This window comes from Xyrauchen texanus, chromosome 11 (assembly GCF_025860055.1).
Source record: "Xyrauchen texanus isolate HMW12.3.18 chromosome 11, RBS_HiC_50CHRs, whole genome shotgun sequence".
In the NCBI taxonomy this organism is placed as follows: domain Eukaryota; kingdom Metazoa; phylum Chordata; class Actinopteri; order Cypriniformes; family Catostomidae; genus Xyrauchen; species Xyrauchen texanus.
Window position 1 is genome coordinate 9,068,000 of NC_068286.1, and position 27,140 is coordinate 9,095,139.

General features: G+C 39.6%; 1 protein-coding gene across 1 annotated transcript in view; it reads right to left on the reverse strand.

Moving 5' to 3' along the window:
- Positions 1-27,140, reverse strand: part of LOC127651440 (VPS10 domain-containing receptor SorCS3-like) — a 349,046-nt gene that overhangs the window by 118,019 nt on the left and 203,887 nt on the right. The window contains exon 4 of the mRNA XM_052137262.1: positions 17,550-17,708. Within this exon, the coding sequence (XP_051993222.1) occupies positions 17,550-17,708 (159 nt within the window). The remainder of the gene's footprint in view (positions 1-17,549; positions 17,709-27,140) is intronic.

The following is a 27,140-nucleotide window of genomic DNA, read 5'->3' on the forward strand; positions in this document are numbered from 1 at the left end:
ATGTTGCCCTTTAATTTATTTTAAAACATCAGATTCATGTAGTGTTTAAATTATCATAGATAAGTGATGTATTTTAACAGTTGAAATGACTTATCACAAACACCTATAAAATACCTATTTTTATTATTATTCTTTCCGGCAAACAGCCATGAAAGGGAATGTAAATTACGTTATGTGTGCAACATTTTTAAACTTCAGCACAGAGTTTTTATTATAAAGGGGCATAGCTTTAGCAACTCAGTACTCAATGCTCACTACTTATGAGTACTTTTAAATTAGCTACTCTTTTACACTTACTTGAGTAGTTTTTTAGGACAGGTACCTTTAATCTACTCATACTACATTTATTAAGATGTAACAGTACATTTACTGGAGTATTATTTTTCAGTATTATTTCCACCCCTGGGTAGAAGGCATACACAAATTGTGATGTAAGAGCACCCAGCCCCTTGAGAAATAGAGAAAGATCAAAGAAATTTAAACTAAGCTTTGAAGAAAGTTACTAATTTTGTTGGTTTTGTGAATAGTTTTCTGAAGTTTGCTACCAAAGCTTGCTGTTGAGCAGATGAATGATAATTGATATATAATCAGATTCTATTATTAGGGATCAAGCTCTGAAGGAGCGAAGATCCCTATTGTTTTTGTTAGTTAGGGATCAAGCTCCAAATGGGCAAGACCCCTATTAGTTTCATTAGTGTTCCTATTATTATTATTATTATTCCACAATTGATTCTATGACAGCCCATAGAACTGTTGCAGGAGAGTTATGAAATTTGGCACACAGATAGAGGACAGTTTGATCAACTTGAATGATCATTTTTGATTTCATAACTGTCCAATCTGTAGAAGAAGCAGGCATTTAGAATAAAGTTTAAGACAAAAATTGTCAGTGTTTCTCACTTTCTTGGTCATAATTTTAAATTAACAGATCATATTCAGTCAGGCGGTCACATACTGTGTAGTTGCACAAATATTTCAACATATCCGAAGCTCAAATCTGATCCACAATTTAGCCTCTGTAGATGGTCAGAACTCCACACAGCTGCCATGCGACACTCCATTTGAAAAGTACACATATTCTGTTTAAATTGCACTAATTAAATTGCAAGTACAAATCCCCAAAAATAAGACTCAATTATAATACTTTACACCCCTAAATAACTGTGTAATAACATTATCTACAATAACAAAGTTGTATATGTGTTATAACATTATCTACATTATCTACAAAGTTGTATATGTGTAATGGCTAAGTAATAATATTATTTCCACAGCATCAATATGCCATTTATTCAAATTAGGAAGACCATGATGATGACACTTTTTAAAAATAAGGATTTAAATGTATCAATTATATCTAAACCACTGCATTGTGCTTATTGACATCAATAGATGTGTAGTAGCTATGTTATAACATGTCAATAGCATCAATATGCAGTTTATCTTAAGATCATGATGATGACACTTTTTTTAATTTATCCATTATCTCTAGAACATGATGATCATTTACAGATACTTAAAAATCATGTAATAACACATATCCAAATATGTAATGACACATCTATAACAATACATGCAGGGTAGAGTGCCTTGCTTAAGATCATTGAGTGCCTTGCTCAAGATTGCATAGCAAGACCATGATGGTGACACTTTGTAAAAATAGGGATTTAAATGTATCAATTATATCTAAACCACTGCATTGTGCTTATTGACATCAATAGATGTGTAGTAGCTATGTTATAACATGTCAATAGCATCAATATGCAGTTTATCTTAAGGTCATGATGATGACACTTTTTTGTAAATGTATCCATTATATCTAGAACACTATGATCATTTACAGATACTTAAAAATCATGTAATAACACATATCCAAATATGTAATGACACATCTATAACAATGATTGCTGGGTAGAGTGCCTTGCTTAAGATCACTGTGATGGCAGAGAGAGCCCTTTTCATGTTAGTTTACCCTGTAATTCATGAATACATTGACTGTGTAGGTGTCAACATATACTGTCGGTATGACATTTGCGTATGTCAGTGACTTTATGAAAATGCAGAGAAACTTGCTCTCAGACAGCTCTCAGTGGACATGATGCCATCTCAGGCCCTGTAATTAATGTGTGATGTGAAGCTATGCCAGTGTCAATCATGTGTAATCTGTAAAGCCATTAAAGTCAAGCATATCAAGTGATTGATCTCCATTGCCTCTCACATGGTGTTTTATTCTCCTGCAGTGAAAAGGCCATGGCATTTGATTGACAATGTGTTTCTGCCTGTGTAACACAAATGTTCTCACCAAAAGTCATAGCTTTCTGATTACCGTGGACTGGTTCTGCTGAAGATGTTATGTGTATGTCAGTTTGAAAAGGAAAATTTGAATAGTTAGAATAAAGGGTTTGAAATGAACCTAAATTGAGGGGAATTTGGTGTTGTTTACTGGCTTACACCAGTGGCAATTCAAATATCTAGCCTTTAGCCAAGTACATTAATCCTCTGTATGTTGTTTGGCCCGTTTTTCTTATTTTTTGCAATCTGCGATTATTGCCAATAGAGAGTAAAAGTGTGTTGTAATCAGATGAGGCTTTTAGAGTGAATATTTGATGGAGGTTTTAATGAGTAAGACATGCCTCCCTAACATCAAACTTTTACCTAAACCTAACCAATGTGATCTATAATTTAAATGAGAGGTAGACACACAAAAACCCCTTACCCTAAACTAACACCTAAACCTAATCGATAGCATTGGTTCAGACAAATCAGGAGAGCAACCACAGAAGCTTATCACATTGAAATAAGTGTGTAATTGTATGTAATACAAATGGTAAAATGTATTGTTTTTCAAATTATGCATCATACAAAGTAAATTATTTATCCCTGGTGCAAAGTGGAGGAGAAAGGAGAAAGAGAAAATATGATGCTGTGGCGGGGTGAGCAAAGGACAGAAACAGTGGGTGTTGCGTCAAGGCCCGGAGAAGCATTTATTGGAAATAATAATAATCATAAAACATCCAAAAATGGGGAAAATAGTGTTCAAGGGGAAACGTGTCCATAATAAAGGGGAATCTGGAATACTCCCTGTCAATGAGCATGTGCAGGAAGGGGTGTTGTTCACAGGAATGACCCATGAAAAAATCTAATAATAATAATAAAAAGCATACTACTTCAAGTACAAAGTGGTGAAGATCTGCTGGCTTATGTAACATGCTAAATAGCATTTCAGTAGCATGCTCCAGTCTGAAGGCCAAGGCCACTGATTGTGAGGTGCGGCTGGAGGTTGTGCTGATCTACTCTAAGACAAGTGCATTATCTTTTAAAATATACAATCAAGGGAGATATCCAGTGAAGAGCTGTTTTACACATAACAGTAAATATATTAGAGAAACAATATTATTTTGTCACTTAAACCACAGTGTGGGAAGGGCTCTCTTTGTTTACCAATTTACTGTTGAGTTTTTTTTATATCAAGGCAGATTACTGTTGCTGGAATTGGGTCCTTGTCAGACATTTTGTACCATTCGCTGATTCACTATTGCCCCGTCAATTAGAGGGGCTGGGAAAGCCCATGAGAACTGTACAGTATGATCCAGAGCCCATTTCATTTAACAGCATTTTTGTTTTCCACTGCTGTCCAAAACTGGCTGTTTAAAGATCTGTCTGAGCTACTGCTATACAACATTATCCAGCACTGTCAGGCTGACTGTAAAAAACAAAACAATGGTGTGTGTTGGACTTAGATGCTGAACTAGGGCTTGAACTTTGCAGATAATTCTTACTGCTCTAGAAAACTGATCTCAATGTGAATTCTGTGACAGATAGGCAGATAATTCTACTGCTGAAATCGGTTTGGTCTTACAGCAGTTTGAACCACTTCCCCAGTGGCCAAAGCAGAAAGTGTTGTTGAACATATGGGCCCACACCCAAACAGAGATGCTGTCATCTTTCTGAAGGTCAGCTTTCTCAGTAGTAAAATAACAAACAGGGGTATTCCTCTCTATTTCGATGTAGCCGGAGTGCACAAGTCATTCCCTATAGAAACCACATTGTCCTCCACCATTTTAAACAGTATATATCCAATGAGGTAAGCATGTCGAGTCTGTTGTGTCTCTCAGCTGTGATGAGCCTTAATGCTAAATCTGTTTAAAGCTTTTTCCTAGCTTAGTAATGTAGTAGTAATACGAGCGATCACGTAGCGTTGTTCTATGTAAACGGATTCACTTCATGTCACCAACTGGCTCATATTACACACAAAAATTAGATTTTGCCACCACCTGTTGGCTAATATATGTAATGTAAAAAAATATTTATGTAAAAAGAGACACATAGACTACATTAGCTCTTCATACATATGTAATACTCTTACACTATAGTTTAGGATGACCAACACAAGCGGAGTGATACATAAAGTGAAGCGTCCGAGTGCTGATGGTGTCAGACCATCAGTGCTCATGCAACGTTTCTCGTTCAATCAGATTTGAGGACCAGAACTAACGGTTCTATATTTATATATTTAGGCAGATTTATTAATTTAATTTTCTATCTCTTTTATTACCAACACTTTGATTTTGGATTCCTTTTATTCTTTTACTCATACTTTGTTTTGTTTTTTAATTGTTGTTTTAACATTTTTGCCTATTACTTCATTTAAGAAATAATATTTTTTACCTATTCATAGTAGCCCATTATTGCTTTTAATAACTGCTATTGCTCAGCAGCTCTGCAAGTTTCTGATGTGGATATGACTCACCACGTGCTTATTGTGAGCCGTCTTTACTTCGCCTTTACATAGAAGCTGCATCTGCTGCATAAATTAATTTACACTGCAAAAATCATGGGAAACAATGTATCATGCGCAGGAATGTTATATTTCTGGAAATAACGTTGCCGACTATATTGATACTGCTGCTCAACTGCTTCAGTGCGCTGGTTGTTAAGATGTTCCGGTATGGTTGCCAGATATTAAATCCAGAAATCACTATACATGAATAATACAAGACGTTGAATTTCTATTCTTTAGTGCCTACCATCAGACCTTTTAGTGAACTCGCTCCATTTTTAAAGTATCCCAAATACACAACTGTGGCAGCGGGGGCGTGGTCGAGCGCCAGTCTGGAAAGAGAGAAAGCGGTAAGTGCGCTTGCACCTGAGCTAAATTATGTCTAACACCTGTCTCTAATTCGAGTGAGCATGGGGAGAGCGGCATATAAACGGCCATGCCACCACCAGAAAGAGGTTTCAGAGACGTCAGAGTGAGAGCAAGCCAGAAAGCAGCCGACTGTTGTACCGATTGCCTAAAACGTATTCACTGTGTGGCCCCGAAGTCTTAGTGTTGTGAAGCTGAATTGTGAAACTAATTTACTGAGTGGCCATGGAGCCCGTGTTTGTGAGAGCATAAAAGTCTGACCTTGAAGGAGAGAACCTGTGTCCTAGGCCCTCCTTCCCTTGAACATCCCTACAATAAACCATGATTGTGTTTACAAATGAGCCCAATTTGCATGAAACCCTGGCAACGCTGCAGTAACGAGCAGCTGATCTGGGGAAGAGAGAGCGAGAGGACGCGTTTGCAGCACAGATCTGCGCTGTTTAGAAAAAAGATTCTCACTTTTGACAAGAATGATTTTTTTAATGCCTTATTTTGTGGTCATTATGAGAGAAGTATTCTAAAAGTATTCTAACAAAACTGTATAGAGTAACTGTACTTTAAACGTAACGGGGGCTGAATACAGTTACTTAATATTTGTATTCTGAATACGTAATGCAGTTACATGTATTCCGTTACAGCCCAAACCTGTATGTATGTATATATATATATATATATATATATATATATATATATATATATATATACACATACATACCGGTTTGGGCTGTAGCGAACTAGTGTGTGTGTGTGTGTGTATATATATATATACACACACACACACACACACAAGCTTAACGTGGGTTCCTATAAATTTGCTTTTTCAGTGTTTTTTTAACACATTTGGTGCTTAATAACAAGTTTGCACAAATCACAGTTCAAAGCACAATTTCTTAAAATGTCTTTTTACAAATCGCGCAGCCCTAATTTACATTATTTCAAATATGTGGAAGCATCATTTTTTTTTTCTGCTGAGCATCAAACTCTTTGAGGGCATTATCACAAGCAAGGCTTATATCACACCAGCTGTGTCTCTTTTAACGCTTCAAAAACGCTTCCTGCAGAGCTTGGCACAATACCTTATGAATTTCTATACTTCTGTACTATCCTCCATCCCAACCTCTCCCTCAATTTTCTATATATTATCCTCTGTCAGCTCTCCATCTCGCTCTCTTCCTCTCTCTCTGGGGAGGCATTTCCAGCTTTCTGAATTATGCAGGGGGTCAAGGAGCACCTGAGGAGTTATCCACAGGCTTTTACGAGCCGTCCCGTGAGACGGCCACCCCAGGGGAGAGGTCAGAGTGCTTGAGCACTACAGGCTTGCGATGTGACTGGGGTTTGAATGTGGTTTTATTGGCCCACAGAGGTTGATGGTGAGCAGTGGATGAACGAAAAGGTTACACATTTTGTTTGAGCACACACAAACATAACACACAGAGTATATGTTCAAAATGGCATACTTCTCATACTACATTTGCAGCATGTACAGTATACTGTTCACTGTCAAGTAATCTGTGAAAATGTGCCAAATATCTATATATAAACATTCTTGCTTCTGTCTCACTTTCTTTTCTATTTAACTCAGTGCAGTTCTCTTTCTCTCTTTGTTTCAGCGAAGAGAATGTTTGGACTGTGAGACAGTGCCCCACCTGTTTTTGTAGTGCCTGGTTTATTCCTGTTGTATATCTAATACTTAAAATCACTTAATTAATAATAAAGGATCCCTGTTAAGAAGGAAATTCCCCCAAAGGACACAAAAATCTGACACTTAAACTTGTTCTCTCTTATAGAAGACAGGTGTTTGTTTTTAAATTCGAAAGACAAGACAAAAGAGATGCTTCGAGTGAGACACAATGATTAATCAGAGTGCTTTTCTGATGTCTCACTTTTTTTTCAGAAGTAGGTGACAATGACTTGTACTCAGTGGAATAGATTAATGTTTTTTTTTTTATAAAACAAAGCAACACACTCACACAAGGAAACGTCACTCTAGCGACTTTTCTTCTACACCACTAAAATGTCACTGTGCTGGCATACCCAAACGTCACTATGGTGCGTTATTCATCTCATTTTAGAAGATTATATTACATTAAACTTTATTAGTTTCAATATATCCACATAATTATTTCCTCATGATGCCATCTATTTTGTGAAGTGCACCAGTACCCCCTGCAGCACCCTGATGGTGCCACTCCTTTGCTTCACTTCTCGGGATGGTGTTCTTCGGCTTGCAAGCCTCATCCTTCTTCCTTCAAACATAACACTAGTCATTATGGCCAAACAGTAAAATTTTTGTTTCACCAGACCAGAGGACATTTCTCCAAAAAGTAAGATGGTTGTCCCCATGTGGTGGGCTAAACTGTAGGCTCAAATCAAAGTATTGCCATAATTTGAACAATATTACAAGTCTTCTGAAGTCATACGATAATGTGAGAAAAAAAAGTTTATTCCCTAACAATCTTCCACAGTGCAAAAACTCATTTGCAATTTTGCACTCATTTGACGTTAAAAATGTGCACATACTCTATTTTCTGATGGAGGGAATGAGACATGTGTCGATGTAGTGACACTAGGGGTCGTGCTTGGGAACCCCTTGTGGAATTTGCATGCCACTCCCCCGGACATACGGTTATACAAGGAGTCAGTTTGCAACCACTCAATGCAGACCACATCCTGCCCGAAGGGGAAGTTAACATTTGGAGAATACATCAAATGGACTTACTATATATGGAAACAAGCCCCCGTGGTAGGTCCTACCCGGAGGGGAGGAACACTACAAAAGTGGCGACTGGTGGCAGAGCAGAACTGCCTGAAGGTTAACATGTGGAGAAAATCCTGCAGTAGGTCCCCCTCCTGGAAGGGAGGAGCTCTACAGTGCAGCAGCTGGTGGCAGAGCAGAACTCTGCCCAAGGAAAGATACAGATTTACAGTCAGAGCAACCATACCATGGAAAAATACCACATATGGAGCACCTATCCCAGTACAGGGGCTAACCTGACAGGGCATACTAACATGAGTACTGGGACTGGAATCAAATTCCTCCGCCGAATGCACCTACCGCAGGGTGCTGAGGGAGGAAAGACATCCAGTGTTCACTGGTCCCTGGAAATCACTTGGAAGAAAAAGCACACATTATCTCCTCAGGTTCGTACCTGCTAATACACTGGACATAACTGGCTCAACCCGGAGATTATAAAATCTCGCAAAGATATTGGGTGTCGCCTAGCCCGCTGTTCTACAGATGTCTGTTATAGAGGCACCATTCGTCAGGACCCAGGGGGATGCCACACTCACAGTGGAGTGTGGTTGTTCTCCAAGGGGGGGGTGGCACACCCTGGGCCTGGAATGCTTAAGTGATGGCATCCACAATCTAGTGGTCAATTCTCTATCTGGAGACAGCCTTCCCCTTCTGCTGTCCCCCAAAACAAACAAAGTACTGCTCAGAACGTCTAAAGCTCTCCGTGTGGTCCAAGTAAACATGCAAATTCATGATTGCAGGTTCACCACCTGATCCCTAAAAGGGGTAGTGGGAACCTTAGGCACATTACCCGACCGGGGTCTCAGGATCACGTGAGAGTATGCCGTACTGAAATCTAGGCACGTATCGCTGACAGAGAACGCCTTGATGGAAGTGAGCTCAGTCAGGAGGGCCATCTTCAATGAGAGGGCCTTTAGTGCTACTGACTCGTAGGGCTCAAAAGGGGCTCTCTGTAGGCCCAGCAGGACCACAGAGATCCCACAAGGGAACAAGGCATGGTCTATGAGGATTCAACCTCCTGGTGCTTCTAAGGAACCTGATAATCAGGTCGTGCTTCCCCAAGGACTTACCATCCACCGCATCGTGGTGAGCCAAATTGTGCCCCGTCCCTGAGAGAGGAGGTCCTTCCTAAGGGGAATTTGCCAGATAGGGGCTTTCACAAAGCGCGAGAGCTCCAAGAACCAAGACTGAGTGGGACTGTATGGCGCTACCAATACGATCTGTTCTTCGTCCTCCCTGACCTTGCACAAAGTCTGTGCATGCAGGCTCACTGGGGGAAGCTCACCGGCAGAAATGCTCCAATTAAAGCTCCCAAATCACCCCCAGCGCTAACCCCCGCGGCCTTGGACAGGGAGCTGCTATGCATGAATTCCTATGAAAGAAAGAAAGCCGCGATTGCAAAGTTACCGTGGATGCTTACTCACAGTGAGAACATGAGCCACCCATGAAGGGTGTCTAAGAGTGACTACTCGGGCAGTGCACAGGGCACGCGGATGAGAGACGATGCACCCACATCGCACCATGTGACCTTGATCAGTGAGGACGAACCAGGGCTCATCTTGGGTGGGGGGATGAGAGACGGCGATCTTGGCCATTAGAGGGATAGAGATAACGTCCGCACCCAGGAACTGCACATAAAAGCAAAGGTATCTTTAAAAAGACACCTCCGTCAGTGCTCACTTTTTTAGAGAAAATATACTCTTTTATTTCTCTTCAAGTGTGGCTACTGAAGCACCCAGGTGCGTTCTCTGCACTTATCTGTGCGAGAAAGGGAGAACCTGCTGTAATATACCGTATATCCAACAGCTGTTTTTACACTTTTGCTTTCAGAGGTGAATGGAATGGTGGTGGATTTCTTCAACAATGCTCAGCTCCGAAGAACAAATTTGAATGAGAGGTTGCAAGCCGGCTCCTATTATACATGTATGTCTGGGGGAGTGGCATGCAAATTCCACTCGCCAATTCTCATTGCCCTTTTCTCAAATACCAGAGGTGTTTGGGGCTCCCAAGTGCGACCCCTAGTGTCACTACATCGACACAACGTCGATTGATTGACAGATAGGGAACTACAATTTTTACTTTGAATTAAGTTTACAGTGTTTTTTTTAATCATCATCATCTTTTTTTATGTTAGATTAAAAAAAACATGAAGAGAAAAATTCAATTCAAATATTTTTAGTGTTTTGTATTGTGATCTTCACAATAAATATTGTTTCAAAGCAGCTTTACAGAGAAAGCAGCAGTGGCGGCTTGTCAATAGAGGGCGCTGGGGCGCCGCCCCCATCAAAATTCCAGAAATATACAAGAATATAAAAATGATATAAAAATTAAATAAAAAGAAAAAAGAAAATAGTTTACTCATACGATGTGCAGGCTGGTAGTAAGAGCCTCAGCATTTAATAAAAACTGGCTTTAATCGGTATATAATATATATATATATATACAAAAATTTTTATATGTTTTATTAATGACTCATTTTGATTCTTCTGTTTGGGACCTCGTTTGACTACTTCGTTCAACAGATCCACAAAGTTTTTAAGTATCCAGCGGGTGGTCAAGATATCTCTGTTCAGATGCTTCATTTACACCAGGGCCATCAATCTGCCACAGACTACGTAATTCTGTTCAGGACACTAGCGGCTCAAGGTGGGTGGAAAAATGTTGCTCTGAAAACCGTTTTCTGCAAGGGGCTTCACCAAGAACTCAAGGCGGAAGTGACATGAAAGGGTGAGGGTTCTACTCTGTCAGAATTCATTACCATGGCTATCAAGATGGATAACATGCTTCGTAATGCTCCACAACCCCAGTTTCACTCCGGTTCTAAGTCTACAGTCTCAGTACAGGCACAGGCATCCACTGAATCACCCGAACACATGCAAGTTGTTTAAGCCCTTGTTTCTATGGAGGAACGCCAACGTCCACATAACAAAACTTTGCTATTACTGTGGTGAACCAGGTAATATCAATGCTGCATGCCCACACAAGAAATCATGTTCCCATATATCAAAGCTGAAAGTGAGTTCCACGGACTTTGTATCATCTGTCCTTCAGTTTGTTGTTGCATGTAGAGATCTCCATTGGTGATCATATGAAAAAAATGACTTTCTGGGGCTGCTGTGAATCTCATAAATCAAGAGAAACAAGAACTCAATATGTCCACCATTCAATGCATTCCAACAATTAATATCACCACAGTTGACAACACTCCCATTGGTACTGGTATATCCCAACAGACTGTTCACCATAACCATCAAGACTGGACTGTTTCATATGGAGAAAATTTCACTACATTTCAAACTCACCCAATCACGCTCTTTTCCTGGTTCATCCTTGGCTGGCCATCCACAAACCTTCAATATCCTGGAACCAGGGTGAGCTCATGCAATGGTCAAGTTTCTGTCATGAACAATGTCTCCATGTTGCTGTCTCCATGCCTTGTCTTACTACCAGCATTAAAAGCCCTGGATTCCAAACAGTAAACATGATTCCTGAGGAGTATGCAGAATTCAATGAAGTTTTTAGTAAAGTCAAAGCTACTCAACTTCCTCCTCACCGTTCATGGGATTGCGCCATTGAACTTCTGTCTAATACAGCTCCACCGAGAAGCAAGGCTTATCCATTGTCACACCCCGTGACCCTAGCTTTGGAAACTTGCATCGAGGAAGTCCTTGCCTCCGGTTACATCCATCCCTCCACCTCTCAAGCAGCTGCAGGTTTTTTCTTTGTGGGGAAAAAGGATGGAGGTCTACGTCTATGTATCGACTATCGATGCATGAACTCTGTCACCTTGAAATACTGTAACCCACTGCCACTTATCCCCTCAGCCCTTGAACAACTCAGTGTGGCTAATATTTATACTAGGCTTGATCTAAGAATTGCTTATAACCTCATAAGAATCAGAGAAGGAGATTAATGGAAAACTGCATTCATCACCACCATGGGGCACTATGAATATCTGGTCATGCCGTATGGACTTCCTAACACCCCTTCTGTTTTCCAGTCTTTTGTCAATAAGATTTTTAGAGACCTACTGAATCGTTGTGTGGTAGCCTACATTGACAACAACCTCATCTACTCCCAAAACAAGGAACAACATATCTAGCATGTCAGGACAGTTCTATCATGTCTCCAGGAACACCAGCTATTTGTCAAGGCAGACAAAAATTTGAGTTTCACATCTCCCATACCACGTTCCTAGTTTACAATATCAGCCACCAAGGTGTAGAAATGGATGTCTCTAAAATCACAGCAGTTACCAAATGGCCTCGACCTTCCACAATCAAAGAACTACAGCAGTTTCTGGGCTTTGACAATTTGTACCACCGCTTCATCAGAAACTACAGTATCATTGCAGCACCACTCATGTCATTGCTCAAGGTAAAACCATCAAGTTGCCATGGAACGACGCTGCATACCAAGCCTTCATCACCCTCAAGTCAAGCTTCATGACCTCTCCTATACTGAAACACCCCGACCCCAAATCTTCCTTTCGTCATTGAAGTAGATGCCTCTGATTGTGGGATTGGAGCAGTCCTCTAACAACATCACAGAACCAGGCAAGATTTACCTTTGTGCATCATTCTCCAAAAAGTTAAATTCTGCTGAACGAAACTATGATGTGGTGAACAAGGAATTACTTTCCATTAAGGCAGCACTCGAAGAGTGGCATCACCGATTAGAGGGGACAGTCCACCTGTTCCAAGTTATCACTGATCACAATAACCTTGAATACATCAAGGTAGCCAAGAGACTGAATCCATGTCAAGCCTGATGGTCATCACTTACCACCCTGGCAGCAAGAATAGCAAAGCAGATGCACTTTCACACATGCACAATCCATCCCACATCCAACCTCATCCTGGATCAATCCTACCACCATCTGTAATCATTGTAACAATTAGTTGGGATATCATGGAAGAAATACAATTAGCACAACAGCAGGAACAGTCACCATCTGACTTCCCCCCAATCAAGCTTTGTGTACCACAAGCTGTACGTCTGAGAACTATCCAATGGGACCTCACTTCATTGAGCAACACCACCCTGGCATCCAAAAAACAATCACTCTGGTACGTAATTCCTTCTGGTGGCCATCTGTAATTTGTGATGTTACTAACTATGTGAAGTCTTGTCAAGTATGTGCCCAAACTAAGACCCCAAGGGAACTCTCCATGTGATTACTCCAACCACTGCCAATACCCCAAAGACCATGGTTCCACCTGTCCATCGATTTTGTCACCGACATGACAAACTCCAATGGATACACCACCATACTAGTATTTATCGACCACTTTTCAAAATGATGTAGACTTGTCCCTCTCAAGGGTTTACTCATGGTTATGGAAACTGCTAATGCTCTATTCCACCAAGTAGAGTCTATGGATTACCAGAAGACATTGTGTCCTATCAAGGTTCACAGTTCACATCCTGAGTTTGGCAGGCGTTCTGTAAGCAACTGGACATTAATGTGTGTCTCACCTCAGGCTATCACCCCCAAGCCAATGGACAGGTGGAACATTTAAACAGGAGATTGGCAGATGTCTTCGGAGCTACTGTAGCCGTGAACGGGAGAAGTGGAGCGACTTCTTGCCCTGGGCCGAATATGCACAGACTTACCTCACTCATAGCTCTACAGGGCTAACCTCCTTCCAATGCGTGCTGTGCTACCAACCCCTGATATTCCCTTGGTCATGGCAACCATCTACAGTGCCAGTGGTGGACGATTGGTTTAGGTGTAGCGAGAGGGTGTGGGACAGCGCACATTCCCGCGACAACGAGTGGTCCGAGCACAACTCTTTCTGGCTTACTGGCGGAGGAGGACTCACCCCAACTATCAGCCTGGACAGAGGGTCTGGTTATCCACAAGGGATCTCAAGCTGCGGCTACCCTGCAGGAAGCTCAGTCCAAGGTATGTGGTCCATTAAGAATTATATGTCAAATAAACCCAGTTACTTACCGATTAGAGCTTCCTGCTAACTACCGCATCTCTCCTTCATTCCATGTGTCCTTGTTGAAACCGGTCCACCCAGCGTCTGGCCCTGGAATCACAAATCCCGAGCCTCCGCCTCCACTGGAGTTTTATGGAGCACCAGCATATACGGTCAGAGAGATCATGGAATAAAGGTGATGAGGGAGCCAGATGTAATACTTGGCGGACTGGGAAGGCTACGGACAGGAGGAGAGATCATGGGTAGCCGCCAAGGTCCCTGATCTAAGAGTTACACCAAGCCCAACCTAAATGTCCAGCAATACAACCAAGTGAACGCCCCAGCAGAAGAACACCAGACACAAGAGTTGTTCATAGGGGGTGGGGGGTTCTGTAACATCTGAGGTTGTTACCGTTATATACAGCCATGCAGTTCCATTATTCATTGTGAAGTATTGCCAGTTTACCCTGCCTTACCGAGAGTTTTTCCATTGCCATTGTTTCTTGATTCATGTTATGACCATTGCCATTTTTTCTGGATTTAGTGCTTTTTGGATTACCCTTTGTTTTGTTTGCCTAGTTGGACTGTCTATTTGGTTTATTGGATTTATCTGCATGCTTTATGACTATGTCTCTCTGCCTGCTGTTTGTTTGCTTGTGTCTCTTTTAATTAACTTCCTGAACATAGATCCTAACACCATCTCCATGGCCAGTCCGTTACAGTTAGTTCATGTTAACTAATGTTAACTCTTTCCCCGCCAAACACGGAATTTTCCGTGTTTTATGAAAAAACGCTTCCCCGCCAAACACGGAATTTTCCGGGTTTCCGTGTTTTAGGTGTTATACGGTAAGGAAGACCCCTGCGCATGTTTTGAAAGAGTATGCAACTCTTTGATCAAAGAAACAGACTGCGATCGTCTCAAACATGAAGAAGTGGAGTATGAGAAGCTCAAAATATCAGACATAAACATGCCTTTTTCTCAGCTTTTTGTCTGAAATGTTGTTTTTGACAAAACCTACCTCTGTTCAAGTCGCAATAAAAAAAGAACAAATGAAGATAAAATAAAATAGTTTTTTTTTTTTGCCTAAATGCAGAGGCCCAGATCTTTATTTTGATATATAGCATCTTCATATATTCATGGAAGAAAATATTCTGCGGGCCATTAAAGTTTAGCGAAAATCGTCCAAAACCCTGGCGGTGGCTGGCAACTTTTTTTTAAAAATGCTGGCAGGGAAAGAGTTAATAAATAGAACCTTATTGCAAAGTGTTACCAAAAGAAGGAAAAAGTATTATTTACCTTATAATTCAGGGTACAATTCTATATTATATCAACGTAATCATGAGAATTAGTATGTATTCATACGTGAAAGTGTGTTTATTTTTTTTACAATATTGATGAATATACAGCATTGTTTATGTGTACTGATTGAATGGATGAATATTGAATTCATTGCACAATGAGATTAAATATTAAAATGCCATCACATTTATTTAACGCAGTCGGTGCATTGACCTAATATAACATTATAACTGTTTCATTTGGTTCTGTGTTATTTCAGGTGCCCTATACAACATTTTATAGGATTATATTAATTTAACAAAGACTAAACTTTAAAATGATTAAATATATAAACGTTTTGTAATTGTTTAATATATCATTAAGCATTTATTTTTTTATTTAGTTTGCAATGGCACACAAAATTAGTTTTCAGAATATTCCCAGATAAATAAATGAATAAAGTACACCATGAAACAATCATAATTTTGAAAGAATCATAATTTTATTTGTTCACTAAAATCTTCATATAGTTTTGTGTAAGGAAACAGACCCAAATTTAAGCATTTTATTAAATGATCTCCATCTCTATCCACTGTAGTGCCCGCAGCAAATGTCAACCTGCATTGGTTACATTTACACACTTAAAAAATTGCTGCCTCAAGAGGTGTTACAACACTGGTTTTATGACAGTGAATGCTCATAGGCTCTCAGACGGCCCATGATCAATTGCAACATGTCATATTCTGTGATGTGTATGTTTGAATGAAATATGACAGTGCCGTTACGGAGTGCATCAGGAGAAGATTTCCAGCAACTAATAATTTTAATTCCACTCTCTACCTCACACTAAACTATCATATGCCATCAGAAAGCACATCGGATGCAGCGCATCATCCTTTGGACTACATTTTACTGAATTTTGCAATTTTTTCTGAATAAATTAGTGATTTAATGTATCTGCCTATTATGTTTTTAATATGGATAATACATGTTTATGTTAGGTTTAGGGATAGGGTGGGATCTATTAAGACAACATGAATCTTACAGTTACGTCTTTTTATACTGTTGAAATATGGTTATGTTTAGGGGTTGGGTATGGATCTAAAATATCTATGAAACAGTAAAAATTTACAAATATATTTATTTAGTATAAATTAATAATAGATAATTTACCCAAATACAATTTTATTGGATTTGTGTATTCAATATATATTTGAATGGATTCGAAAATATTTTAATTTCTAAAGCTGTACATACATACAAAATATATTTTAGATGCTTTTAAAAGGTCCATATTGCACTTTTAGTGTTTATCCAGGCTGATGACATTTAACAAGACAATGCATGTCCTTTTACAATAAAATATTATTAAAATTATGGTTCTTTGTGAGTAAAATATATGAATCGACTCGGGATGCGGAAACTGGAAAGGGAGGTAGTTGTCTTGTGAGGAAGGAGCTTTCCCCGAAAGGACTTCAATGTACATTTCTTATTTTTAGTCATTCTAGAAGCGTCTACAACTTTGCCCTCGTCACAGTGGGCATACATGACCTTGTTCTAGTGTTTATGTAAATTTATGTACTCAATACATTGTTTGTTTTGTACTTTTGTAGAAAAACACCTTTAAAAAAAAACTATACAACTCTTCACATTTGATAACATTTTATTTAAATTATGTTTAAATTATGTTTCTCGTGTAATGGAATTCCTCGTGTTATATTGTCCCTGTATTTTTACAGAGAATTTCCAATGAGAATCAATCATGCTTTTGCCTTATTTCACTTTGCTGCATTAAAATATGTCCAGTCTGTTCAGGGTTACATTTTTTCATCCCATGTTACAGTGCAGGACAGATTAACACCCATATTTTACAAGAAGTTGTAGAGACTGGGTCAATTATTTCCATCACATTGTTGCCTTAATGGGCCAGCTATGAATTTGAATCACTGGAGACTTTTAAAAGTCAAAGATATCTCTTATTTTTAGCTAAATCCATCTATCTTTCCCACACTCACTCTATCACCTCAGTTAATGCTTCTACATCTCATATAAGACGTTTTTGTCTATAACCGATTCTGTTATTGCAAGCTTCACTACAGAGATTCACACAATTTGCTCATGTAATCGGAGAAGAAAAGAAAAACTGTACCAATACAAAAAAGATAACGATATTACTTAGTCACTCTACTTGCCATTTAATATCATACCAGAACATAATCATAGTCTACTATAAAGTAGCACCAAGCACAAAATACCAATCAAAGTTTATATTGCTTAAAAATCTCAAGAGGTTAAAAAATCCAAAGCAGCAAAAAAATACTAAGCCTATTATATCTTGTTTACTCTAGATACCCTTGAGGTTAAACTCATGCACACCCATACAGACCAGTGATGGCTTCAGTTTCTGAATTTTAGTTTAAGCCTAAGCTCAGCAAAGCTTACCTTCTGGTCGTGGCTGTAGGCCAATGCCCAATCCTCTTGTGTGTGATGGAAGAGAAGACTTAAGATGTAGAAACTCAAGCGGTATTTCTGGTAACTTGCACCTTCATCTGAACTGATGAGAACACTGCTTTCAAACTCTGGGTCAGTCAGCACCATTATCTAACAAAGACAGAAAAAAAAGATGTCTTACAGATTTTAACCCTCTCAGCTGATGGAACGTGGCCTTGGCCAAGTGTCTCTTTAATATATAATTTGAGTAACCCGATCTCAAATCACAGCATACTAAATGAAGTATTGGTGGTTTGACAAGGTTATCCTGTTACATATTATTTTCATTCATTCTATGTGAAAATGATTTAAATAACCTGTTCATGTTTGTCTTATGTTGTATGTTTTTAACTAGAATTGTAAGATCAAGCTACCTGCTCAAACAATATTTAAACATGTTTATATTATTTGGCCATGAGAATAATATTACTTTAAAGAGTTAAAAGTAAATTTGGTCAACTTCTAGGAGTGCACAAGCATATAGATGACATTGAAGCTAACATATATGGACTAAAAGCCAAAAGAATGAAAGAAAGATGTCTTCTAGACTCTTATTTTGAATTTACCTTTTGTACTACACTTCCCAAGAAGCCCAGTCATCATCCTCACCTGACCCCCCTTTGTTTTTATTTCCCCCCCAAGCCTTGTGCTATTTGTATTTTTATATTCTTCTTCATTAAAATACTGCATTTAGGTTCAACCAGCATCTCTCTCCTTGTTCATAGCATGACATAGTCATTCATAATTGTATATAGTTTTATTGCTTCAGTGCTTATCGAAGCTAAAAACAGCTGCCGACATTTTCATTTATGGATTGTTACTGCTTGCAAATATGTGAGCTATGTGTCTTTGATGTCTTTTTCTTTAAGTAGTAGCTACAGTAATAGACCCCAAAGCATTTCACTGAACAAGTGAGAAAGAGGCTTCACTCGATAGACTAATATAAGTGGGCTAAAGATGACATCTACACTCTGAAACAAAGGACGAGACCCCCCACTTTATTCTCGTTCTCTTCATCGCCTCCAAACAGCCTCAATGTAAATGGCTGTTTTCTTCCCTCAACTGGATTTGAATTGGAAAAACCGTGATGCATTTGTCACTGACAAAAATCCCACCCCTCTCTCCAAGAGCTTTAAGTACGAATCCTCCAGGGCAGTCATTTAGATAAATTGTTTTTCATTAAGCGCCAATAAACAGCCAGCCGAATTGCAGCCAGGATTTTGTTGGCCTGGGCATCCAATTTTTACTGTTCATTATTGTTACAAGAAGATGGAAAGAGCCCCCCTGTGTCTGCTGGTGTCTTCGGGCTTGTCAGAAGCAATTCATAGATTTTAAGGTCTAATCATTTTCCATAATGTTGTATTCAGTAACAGCATTTGTTATGAAAGGGAAATTAGTTCTCATCTTGCACTTCTTACATCTCAGTTAGTCTCACTTTCTGAAATGGGAATGTCCTGTACAATAAAACGAATTTGACTTTTTTTAGTTAGGGCTGGTGGTGTAATGCATTAATTTAGTGTGCTTAATTATGTAAAATATATACAAATCAACGGAAAAAGACACTACATCCTAAATATGTGGCATTTATGGCAGAAGACACTGAAAATCAAAGACACGACACAACCAAAGTAAGATGCTCCAAAAGTGTCTTACGTGTCTTGAATTCAAAATTGCCAAGGAGACTGCTGTTAAGATGGAAAATGAAAAAGGAATTACATTTTGGTCTTTTCTCACCCAAAACCGACCGGATCACTTCTGAAGATATTGATTAAACCACTGGAGCCATATAATGGATTAATTTTATTCTGCCTTTATGTGATATTTGGACCTTTTGAGTTCTGGTTATCATTCACTTGCATTGCATGGACCTATAGCAGTGGCGTCGTTAGGCCTGGGCTTCCGTGGCTTAAGCCCTGGGTCTTTTGATCCACAACTCCTCCCCTGACCAACACCCCCCACTCCCCCTCCCTTTGCACCCACACACACAGCCAAAGAATTGCAATACTCTCCCAATTTGACCAAAACTTCAGAGGAAAGAAATTAGGGACATCTGGGATGCAAATTAGCGATAAACACTGTATGTACGGCTTAAGGGCAGATTTATTTTGCGATAAACCAAAACTTATGCGACAAAGTGTTTTTTTTAGGCATGACGTCATCACCCACACCATTTTTATAGATAAATGGCCATTTGAATGGAAACGAGCAGAAGATTGCAAATTTCGCACATTTTTTTTTTTACGCATTTTCACTTTGTCATTAACAAATGGATGGAAACTATGCTAATGACAGTTGCTAAGCAGCCATTAACCGCTGGAAAGATTAACATTAGAAGTCCTGTAAGGTCAATATGACCGTGCCTGGTAGTTATATGTATAACATCATTATTTTCATGCATTATAAATGTGCAGACACTTTTAGGAAAAGTCAGGTAGCCGACCACCAGGATTGAATTTGTTTTATTCAACAAAGTTATAACTAAAATAATATTTTCATAATATGCAAAAGCCTAAACATTTTTTTTCCCCCTAAGCTCTGCATTTAACTTTAATTTAAATAAGAAGCAGCAGAATAAATTATTCTCTCAGTACACAGTATAGTACTGACAAGTTGCATCTTTACTTTGCTACTTTGCAGATGAGACAAGAGTGAGGGCAGATGAGAACAGCAGGCCAAGTAAGACCTAGAGCAGCAGCAGGCAGGGGCAACTGGTCGGACCATTACTGATTTAGGAGAGACCTGGACACAGACCCTAAACAAGTAAAGCTACCACAATATCCCCTTGAACGTTTTGGAATGCAAAAAAGGCCTTTTAACACAAGTGATTTGAAATCAATGATTGGCTTGAATACTCGATTGAGACCAGGAAAAACACAGAAAGACAACAAATAGTACAATATGATGGAAACACAAGGAAAGAGAGACATAGACAACAAATAGATAGAGACACCAGGAAAGACACAGAGACAGACAACAATTAGTCAAATATGATGTGGACACCATGAAAGACAAAGAGTATGGTGTGCATTAACAGAAAATGGAAGATACAGGAGTTGTTACTGAAACGGAATAAAGAGTTCTTCCATAACATGCAATTTATCAGTAATGCATTTAGCTGTATTTTGTGCTTGGGGTGCAGTGGGTCTGTGTCTGGGCTAAGCCTCTTGTCTCTTCAAACTATAAAAATGCCCCTGACCTACAAAGCTGAAATATTCTTCTAAAATCCTTCATTTGTGTTCTGCAGAAAAAGTCAGTTGTTAATACCAGGTGTAAACAGGTCTTGCGGGTCATGTCTGAGCCATACAGCCGGAAAACACAAATTTAAGGTCAGGCAGATACTGAGGGAGCATTAATGCATAATTAAGTTGTCAAGCCACAAGCACATGACAACTGTGAACAAATGTTTCTCTGCTGCACAAAGGAGTGAGAAGAGCTGCAAAGTATAATCAATAGAAGGGTTAAGGGATCTCTGTTATCTGTTAACACCCAGACTGCCAGCAACCCGCAAGCTCATCTACATGCAGCACACAGTTAACGGCCAACACATACATTCTGACTGCTTAAAGTGATTGGTGCTAGCGCTGGCTGAGCAAGGTAAACAGCAGGAAAAGGACATATGGTCTCAAATTAGTCATGTCATGTCTGATCAACTGCGTTTTATAAGAAACAGGGTGGCGGGAATTTAAACGGCTAATTTTTTTTGGCAATCATCGCATCAGCATGTAATCTCGGCTCCATCGTGATCGCCAAAAGAGCCTCTGAATTTACGCAAAGCACTTTGGATTCTTGACAAGTCCCCATTTAAGAGCTCAGGCAGAGCAGCAGAAATGTCATGCCCATCTCTCAAATTGAAAAGTGTTGCGCTAAAGGTTAGGCCTAAACTTAGCCCTGTTTGAAAATAGCAAGGGGATCTGCCAGAGCCTAATCTTTATCTGGACAGAGGAAGTATGTGTTTGCCCACTAAGGCGCTGATTTACTAAGATTCCAAATAGAGTATGCTGATTTGGTTGGGTAATATTACAAATTGTGAGGAAGGCTTTGTGAGCATATTGCGCGCGGGTGGGTGATTCTCACCCCAAAAAAAAAAGTCCTAGTCCTATTTTTGGGTCATTAAGTTTTTTAAATTGTGATATTATTTTCCTTTAAAGTAACGCACATTTACCCTCCAGTTCTCATTGCCACAAAGCAAAAAAAGGGTAGCGGTAGTGTAGTGGTTAGCGCACTGCGCTATGAACCTGGCGACCTGAGTTCGATTCCCGCTCATAGCCAACACCAGTGATGAATATCTGAACTGGTCCCGGGCTTCCCCTAGGTCGACTCAGCCTAAAATGAGTACCTGGTGCGGTGTGTAAACATTGCCACTGGGGAGACAAAAGGCGGTCGGGCGTGGTGCTGGCCACCCACCCCCTCGTGTACTGTTCTGGCCTTCGTAGGTGCTCGCTAACAGCACTTGCCCCTACAGTCTGTTAAGGCTAAACGGGGGATCTTTGTGTGTGTGTGTGTGTGTGTGTGTGTGTGTGTGTGTGTGTGTGTGTGTGTGTGTGTGTGTGTGTGTGTGTGTGTGTGTGTGTGTGTGTGTGTGTGTGTGTGTGTGTGTGTGTGTGTGTGTGTGTGTGTGTGTGTGTGTGTGCGCATATATATGCACCGATCAGCCACAACATTAAAACCACCTGCTTAATATTGTGTAGGTTCCCCTCGTGGTGACAAAATGGCACCAACCCGCATCTTAGAATAGCATTAAATAACAGAAAACAGCAGTTATCTGTGTTACTGTAGACTTTGTCAGTTCGAACCAGTCTGGCCATTCTCTGTTGACCTCTCACATCAACAAGGCTGTGGCAGCGGGGGCGTGGTCAAGTGTCCGTCCAGAGAGAGAGAGAGAGAGAGAGAGAGAGAGAGAGAGCGGTAAGGGCGCTTACACCTGAGCTAAATTTTGTGTAACACCTGTTTCTGATTACAGTGAACACGGGGAGAGCGGCATAAATTAGCCACATAGCCAGCAGACCAGGAAGAGAGAGAGTCTGAATCGTAATGTTCCATGAATCTGAAGTATTGTAGAGATGAATGTCTATTGTGAAGCTGAACCTTATTGCAAAGCTAAAAGTTATTTTGAAGCTGACGTCTATTGTGAAGCTGGCGTGCTGTGGCCCTGTGTTAGCCAAATAAAAGCCTACTCACTTGATGTGGCATGGGGGGCGTGGTCATGTGTCGGTCTGCGGGAGAGAGAGAGAGCGGTAAGGCTTGTCACCTGGTTTGGAATTACCTCTAACATCTGTGTCTTGTTATAGTGATACGGAGAGAGACATTTAAGGGACGCCAAATGTCGAGAGGGGGAGAGAGAATTGCCAGAAAGCACGACAGACGGGAAAGTGCGTCTCGATCGTGCTCTATAAATTTATATACACTTATATATCTGTGTGGGAAAGCACGATCAATAAAAGGTCTAAACTTGAACCTGCCTCGTTGTCTCCTGACTCCTCCAGCGCTCCAATCAGACCAATTCACACTTGAGTTGAAGGAACCTGTTGTCCGGTGTCGTCCCTGGGATCCTTTACAAAGGTGTTTCTGTCCACAGAACTGCCGCTCACTGGATGTTTTTTTTTCTTGCACCATTGAGTAAATTTCCCAAGAGATCAGAAGTTACAGAAATACTCAAACCAGCCCATCTGGCATCAACAATCATGCCACGCTCCAAATCATTGAGATCAACATTTTTCCCAATTCTGATGGGGAACTTAAGCTCCTGAACCATATCTGCATAATTTATGCACTGCACTTCTGCCACACGATTGGCTGATTAGATAATCACATTAATGATTGTTGGTGCCATGATTGTCATGCCTGTTGGGCTGGTTTGTGTATTTATGTAACTGCTGATGTCCTGGGATTTTCACGCACAACAGTCCAAAAACAGCATTATAAATAGTTCTGCAGATGGAAACACCTTATTGTTGAGAGAGGTCAACAGAGAATGGACAGACTGGTTCGATGTGACAAAGTCTATGGTAACTCATATGACTGCTCTATACAATTGTGGTGAGAATAATAAAATCTCAGAATGCTATACTGTGATGCTGGTCGGTGCTGTTTTGGTGGCATGAGGGGGAATAACATTTCCAAGCGAGGTCATTTATGTATTTATAAAGTGATGCGCTAAGCTGTAATAAAATTACAATGAGGATTGTCAACATACCGTTATATTTCAGCACTAACACAAGGACAGTGACTACTGCAAAGTGCAGTGTGAAAAAGGAAATAACGTTCAGAACTTTGCACATAAAGAAAACTTAAGAGCAAAGATTGATCGTTATCAGGAAACGCTGCCCTGATGCATTATGGCAAATAAAGTTAAAGTTAAAAAGCTATAGCTTGACTGTTCATCACTGCTTAGCAGTCATGACAGATGAAGGTAATTGCACACACACAAACACAAACATACACACACACGATTACTCAGTCAGTTATGTCTCTCTGCTCTGATGTGCCTTTTAAAGCTGTTAATTCAGCTGTATTACCCAGCTGTAGTAACATGGAAGTCGTCTAATCAGTCATGGAGTGAGAGACGGTGTCAATGGCTTCAAAGAAACCGCTCACTGACTGACATGCGCTGACTCAATGCACATCAAACTTAACTGGCTCATAACACATAAAGATGGTCTTTTGTCTAAAACTAAAGCCCTTCTAAGAGGAGCTTACATGAACTATGTGTGGAGTTTACTATGAAAAATTAATGTTATATTAGAAAAGACACATGAAAGTTTGCGACAGGTAGGTGTCAGTTTACGCCTCTCCCTATTCATTTATATGGTATTCGCAAACATTGATTTACTGTTGTAGCCAGCTAGTTGACCATTACACTCTCTCCTATGATAGAACCGATGAGTTTGTTATACTATATATATATATTAGAAATTCATAAATCACAAAAAAGAAAATGTGGTATCATTTATATGCTTAAGCCAATACAATTTGAATTCATACCAAAAATAAATCTGAATTTAATACCATAAACTAAAGAGAACTACAAGTTACAAATCTACTTTGACTATTTTATTATTAATACATTTGAAAATGTGAACATTTATTACATTTCAGTGTTACACTATGTGATGTATTTAAGGTTTGGATAAAACAGTAAATTCAGGTATGTATATGTAACATATTAGCCATTCTCAATTTCTGACAGCAATGACAGCAGCCATGGTGCACAACATGAATTGGATTAATACCTGCCTCTAAGTTATACTTCTTTGCACAAACAGTTACTTTTCACGATTCATTCGTGTTGTGTGTTTCCATTCAACAGTTACAAAAACATTTTCGCAAAACAGAAGTAAACAAATATCTCGCCCTTTACAAAGGAGACCTATTCTGCAGAGAAATTGGACTCATGGGACTTATGATAATGTCTGAGGGCAAATAGGGTCAAAAGTGTAAGAGCTGCTTGAAGGACTGATATGATGTTGGCTTCCAACTGTGCTCACTATTGCCCGTGAAGTCTCATGATGCCTTTGTGACATAGGGAGACCAAAAGCTATCATTATTATTCTTTTAAAATTGTAAGGAATATATACTATAGAACCTCTTTGAACATGAAATTTCTATTGGCAAACACACATTGTTTAGACCGTTCAGAGAGTATCATTTAACCAAGCTTGGCAGAGAAGCTGATAAACCTTTAGGCTTTTTACGGGTCATACACAAGTTTAAATAAATACTAACCATAGAGCATTTCTTACCACCACCAGCTGTGTATTGACAAGCTGTTTGGTTTTAATTTACTTTATTTATTTATTTTCTAACCACAAGTAAAACATTTGACAATTCATCAGGAACCACATAACCTGAAGGGTAAGTATGGATTAATTAATACTGTATTGAAATATTTGAGGCCTGTGCCCATCTGGTTTCATTAAATAGTAATAGTACAAACAAGATGTGTTTAATCAAAGTTAATTAATCAAAGTGATATCGTGAAATGCCCAAGTGTAACTATTAAACCACAAAAGGCTGAGATGTAAATAAATAAATATGCAGTCTTCATGTGGTGCATGCTGAAAAATGAATGTGTGAAGCCTGAGGTTTATTCACTAATACTGTATCTCTCATAAACAACACACCTGCTCTGTTTGTGCAATATAAAACAAATAGCAGAGCATTCATTTACTCTAAAGCATGCAGCACATGCAGACTATATGTATTTACTGTATATTTAAATCACAGCCTTTAGCCGTTTGAAAAGCACATTAAGGCATATAGCAAACTGCTTAGTCAGAAGTGCGAAGCTGTTGTCATACAACAAAACATACATACTAAAAGTCCTTCATTTGGTTTGCAGACAAAATAAAAGCTCAATTTAATTAGAAGTGTGAAATTGTGAAAAATAAATTTTGAAAGACATATATGACTACTGTATAGTAAAATGAAATATACAATGTAGTGTTCATAATAATAATAATAATAATAACAATAATACTACTAATAATATCAATAGTATTTCTATATAATCAGTATCCCACAAGTGAGAGTGCTGTTGTACTCACTAAACATGTTCATCAAGGCTTTCATATAGTTCACCCAAAATGTTTCATTCTCTCATTATATACTCACTCTCATGATATCCCAGTTGTGCATTACATTCTTTTTTCACTGGAACACATTTAAAGAATAACAGAAAAATATCTAAGCTCAGTAGGTCCTTAAAATGCAAGTGAATGGAGTTCCCCTTCTATCTCTCAATCGACGTCGTGTCGAATGTAGTGACACAAGGGGTCTTTCTTGAGAGCCTCGCATACCACTGAACTTGAAAAAAGACCAATGAGAAATTGGCAGACAGAATTTGCATGTCCCGCACCCGAAATATCAGATTTTTTCTTCGGAGCCGAGCGGTTATGTTACAGCAAGCTGAGTCTCACTACTGTTCCATTCACCTCTATCAGAGCATTGCTGTTGGATCTACGACACATTACCAGCGGCTTTCTCCCTCTCTGCATGCTGTGCAGTTCACGCCCCTGGGTGCTTCGACAGCGCTTCTGTAAAAGCGTGTATACCTCTAAAAGAGAAGTATCTTTCCCCTCTAATAGAGAGTATTTTCATTCACAAAAGAGCAATACACAGCAGGCGTTGAACGTCCTTTTCAGGACGCATCTTTTTAAAGATGTCTTTCCGCCTCTGAGTATTTCCTGGATGCGGCTGCCTCGTGTGTCTGGGCTGCGATCACATGGAGGCAGCATTTATGAATGGTTTATGTTCTCATTGCGAGAACATAGCCATGGCAACATTGCGATTACGGCTTTCTTCCTTCTGAAGCCACTTCTTGTCATATGCCACAACCTGCCTGCCAGCTCCTCCTTTGGAGTCAGCAGCAACTCAGGTCGCTACATGCCATTAATATCCTGGGCAACCTCAACATGACAGGTCTCACTCAGCAGAGAGTGGAGGCTCCACCCCTAGGTGGTCCAGCTGATTTCGGCATTAAACAGGTAGATCTCTTTGCGACCAAGAAAATTCCCACTGCAAGATCTGTTACTCCCTAACAGAGGC